Here is a 3718-nt window from a genome sequence, read left to right on the forward strand (position 1 = left end):
GCCCGGTGATGCTGTAGAAGACCGTAATCTCTTTTGCCTTGCTGGATTTGATCTGGTGCAGAAAGTGGGTTGAGAGAGTCAGCCAGGTGGCGGCCGGGAGCGGACCCTCGGAGCAGAAGGGCTGCTGGGGACACGCGAGGCCCTCGCGGTCCCACTTCCTCCTGGATCGGGGAGCGTGGCATCGCCCCGAGTCCGTGGTGGGGCACTGCTAGGCACCGCGACAGTCCAAGCCGGTGTCCCCGCCTCTTGGGCCGTCCTGGGCCCGTGTCGGCCCCCGGAGCAGCCACCCCACTGCGGAGCCCTTACCTGCACGAGCTGCTTGGGGAAGGGGCCCCTCTCGTTCTCGGAGCAGGTGATTGGGGGGATGACCCAGTCCCTCTTCTGTCTTCTCAGGCCTGGGCCAGATTTCGGGAAGGTCAGCACCTGGGTGTGAGCGATGCCACTGAACTCCTGTGGAGAAAGGCAGGTCGCTGTCCCCTTCCATCTTGGATTTGGCGTGGCCTCTTTCTCTTAGCACAGTGGAGGGATCTGTTTGCCAGACACTCAAGTGCCAGGCAGCTCCGTGGCCACATGGAAGGATTACTGGCCAGCAGCAAAATGAGATTTAATCTGGTGTGGCCAGTGGAGTTCATAGTCCGCTCTTCCCTCTTGCCTGGGAATTATGGGAGAGGCAGGTCCGTTGCTCAACTAACGGGTGTGTTCATCCATCATGCAAAGTCACCTTGAAAGTAAGCCACAGGGGTCCGTCCCCCCGAATAATCCTTGTCACACCCCCTCAGCCCTCCTGACCACCCCCACCACATCGCCGCAGGGGTCGCCACTCGCAAGGGAGGCTGCTGCTTCTCCCAAAAGAGAAATGCTTTTCTGAGCCCTTACGGGCGTGGTAGATCATTAGCAGACCCTTCGGAGAAACACCGGACCACCTGTTCTCCTTTTAGTCCGGCATTCCCGCAGCCCCCTTTGGCCCGCGTGCTCACCAATGTCTTCCTCCACTTGGGTGCTCATCTGGCAAGGGAGCCCCCCAAGAGCCTGGCTTGTCTGCTGCCAAGGAAGTGCACCTGCTCGGAAAGCTGCTCCTCTCGCAGCCCCCAGCAGCTCGCTGCCTCCCCCACCCCTCTCCTCGTGCCTGGCCTCCTTCCCGGCCCCGGTTAATTGCCGAGTAAACACAGCAGTTAGCAGGGGCCGGGATCGGAAAAGGCTCGCAAATTTCATGGCAGAGCAGAGAAGTGGCCGGGAGGGGGTTGGCTAGCAGTGGGCTTTGGGATGTGGGTGCTTCTGCAGGACGTCCCCACATAGAAAAGCTTGGGAATGTGCTGCCCTTTGCTCCCTGTTTTTAGGAGTGTCGGGCGGAGGGCGCTGGGAAGGGAAGAGGCAGATGGTGGCAGGGGAGAGGGGCGGGCCGGCCACGTGGACCAGCCAGCCACAAAGAGGTCGCCCTGCCAGGTCCGGGTCCCCCGGCAAGACACCCTGGGCGCATGACGGCCAGAGCTGCCACGGGGCCGGTGTGGTGCAGGACGGGTCCCTGGACGGCGGTGCTCCTGCAGCCGCCCCTCCCCGGGGCCGCGGCCCACCCTTCCCCCACCCCCGTGGGCAGGAGGGCTGTCCTACCTGCGTGGTGAGGATGAGCAGCAGCAGGAGCGGGACCCCCGGGCGGGCCATGGTGCAGCCTCTGCGCGTTCTCCCTCGGTCTGTGAGACTCTCCCGGGAGGCAGGCGGGCGCTGCAGATGCGGGGAGAGCAAAGTCTGCCTGCCAGCGCCCTTCGAGAAGGGGGGGGCGGGGCGGGCACGGCATGGATCTGGCTCCCACACCCCCCTGGGAAGGGCCCAGGCCACCTAGGCGGGTGCCACTGGGTCAGGGCAGGCTTATGGGGAGCCTCTCCTACAGAAGGGTCCCTGCGCCTCCTGGGGGCCACAGGCCCTTCGTGGGTGGGGCCCAGTCGGGCCAGGACTCGGCCCTGCAGCCCCTTTGCAGCGCCCACGCCCCCCTTTAGCGCTGTCAAGGAACGGCAGGGGGGAGGGAAGGGGAGGGGAGGGGAGGGGGCACGAGGGAAGCCGGGCCTGCCCTTGGCCAGGTGGGGTGGCCGTGCGGCTGGCCAGGAGCGGAGCCATCACAGGATGACTCGGGTCGTCGTGGCAGCTGTGGGGGGCATCCCCACGGCTCGCGGCGCCCCCTCTCCCGCTCTCGGGGGGCCGCCTGGCTGCCTCCTGGGGCAGCTAGCCCCCGCGTCCCCACGGCCAGGGTACTCCCGCCAGGCGAGTGCTGCGGGCAGCCCAGCGGGCTGGCCCGGGCGGGGGTCTCCAGGCAGAGGCGCTGCCCTCGGCCGCCGCGCGAGGGCGCCCTAGGAGCGCTCCGGCGGCGCTCATTCCGAAGGGGAAAAGCTTTCCGAGGGGTCTTCGCCCTCCCCGGGCCTGCGCCGGCGCTGCAGCCTCGCCTGGCCGGGCTGCCCCCGAGTTCAGCCAGAGGCCGACCCGGGCAGCTGCTGTGGCCATTTTGCAGGCGTCCCTGCCAGGGCTCCTGTGGCAGGCACCCTCCTGGAGGAGGCGGTCCGGCCACAGGGGGCGGGGATCGTGCTGTGCCGAAACTGGCGCTCTCGGCTCCCGGAAGCCCCCTTTCCAGCAGGACTGGCCGCATGGAGGGACCGGGAGGCGATGCCATGGCTTCCCCCCACCGGGTGCTCGCCTGCTCTTTCGGACGACAGCCTGGCCAGGAGATGCCACGAGCTGTGCTCAGACGCCAGGCTGGAGAAGACGGCAATGCAGTCAAGCCGGCTGCACGTGGTCCAGGGCACTCGGCCCGCCCAGAAGATCCGGGGAAGGGAGCGGCCTGCCCCACCTGCATAGCCAGCCGGGCTCCTTCGCAGAGCCCAGGGGCCCCACCGCTGCCCTGCCCGCCACTCCCCAAAGGCGTTGTTGTCCCTGCTGAGGCCTCCCCACCAAGCAGGAGCCCGCAGGAAGCTGGCCGTGCTCCGGGCTGGCGTTTGCGTGGTCCATCCGGCACGCCCCCTATCCTGCGAAGGCGCCCGAGGCCCCTGCCGCCCCTTGGTGCCCCTTGCCTTCTGTGGGAGCCCTTTAGCAGCCGAGGCGACCATGCTTCCCCCCGGAGAGGGGGGCCCTTGGGGGCTTCTGCAGGAGAGGGCGAGGCCCTGCCCCCCGGCCTGGCTGGAGCACGGCTGTGCTTCCCCGGTGATCCCATCCCATCGGCATTTGCAGACCCGCCTGATCCACTTTCGCCCGCAGCCCACGAGTCGGCTGTTCATTTTGCTCATCCATGCAGGACGGGCGGCTGAGCTGGAGCGCTTCCAGCCCTGCCTGCCCCTCTGCACGTGGGAAGGGGTGACCGGCCAGGCCCCGCACGGCCTCCACGCAGCCCGATGCCTTCCGGGGCAGGGTTCGGCTCTGCTCCTGGGGGGGTGGGGGACCCTTCTCCTGGGCATCACGTCCCTGGACGACGCGGGCACCAGAATCCTGCAGCCGCTCCCCTGAGGTGCCTGGCGGCCTCTCCGCAGTGCCAGCTGCTGCACTGGGGGGCAGCCCCGCTCCATGGCTGAGGGACCACCTCCCCATGTGCCCTGCCAGCCGGCCAACCTGTAGGGCCTGCCGCGCGAGCGGGGCAGCCTCCCTCAGGCATGTCCAGCCACAGAGAGACACCCACAGATGGGTGCCTTTGCAGGGGGGGGGGAGCGGCCTGCTGGCCGAGGAGGTCAGTTTTAATGTCTGC

General features: G+C 68.0%; 1 protein-coding gene across 1 annotated transcript; it reads right to left on the reverse strand.

Annotated features, from left to right (window-relative positions):
• Position 1: 1 nt before the first annotated feature.
• Positions 2-1863, reverse strand: LOC123022403 (cadherin-1-like; the record flags this gene model as incomplete). Its single annotated transcript, XM_044428102.1, has 3 exons — positions 1609-1863; positions 307-450; positions 2-52 (listed from the first exon to the last, which is right to left on the reverse strand). Coding segments are annotated over exons 1-3 (246 nt in total), but the record flags the coding sequence as incomplete, so codon positions are not given.
• Positions 1864-3718: the final 1855 nt, after the last annotated feature.

Source organism: Varanus komodoensis, unplaced genomic scaffold (genome assembly GCF_004798865.1).
Source record: "Varanus komodoensis strain SLA01 unplaced genomic scaffold, ASM479886v1 scaffold19, whole genome shotgun sequence".
NCBI classification, from domain to species: Eukaryota; Metazoa; Chordata; class Lepidosauria; order Squamata; family Varanidae; genus Varanus; species Varanus komodoensis.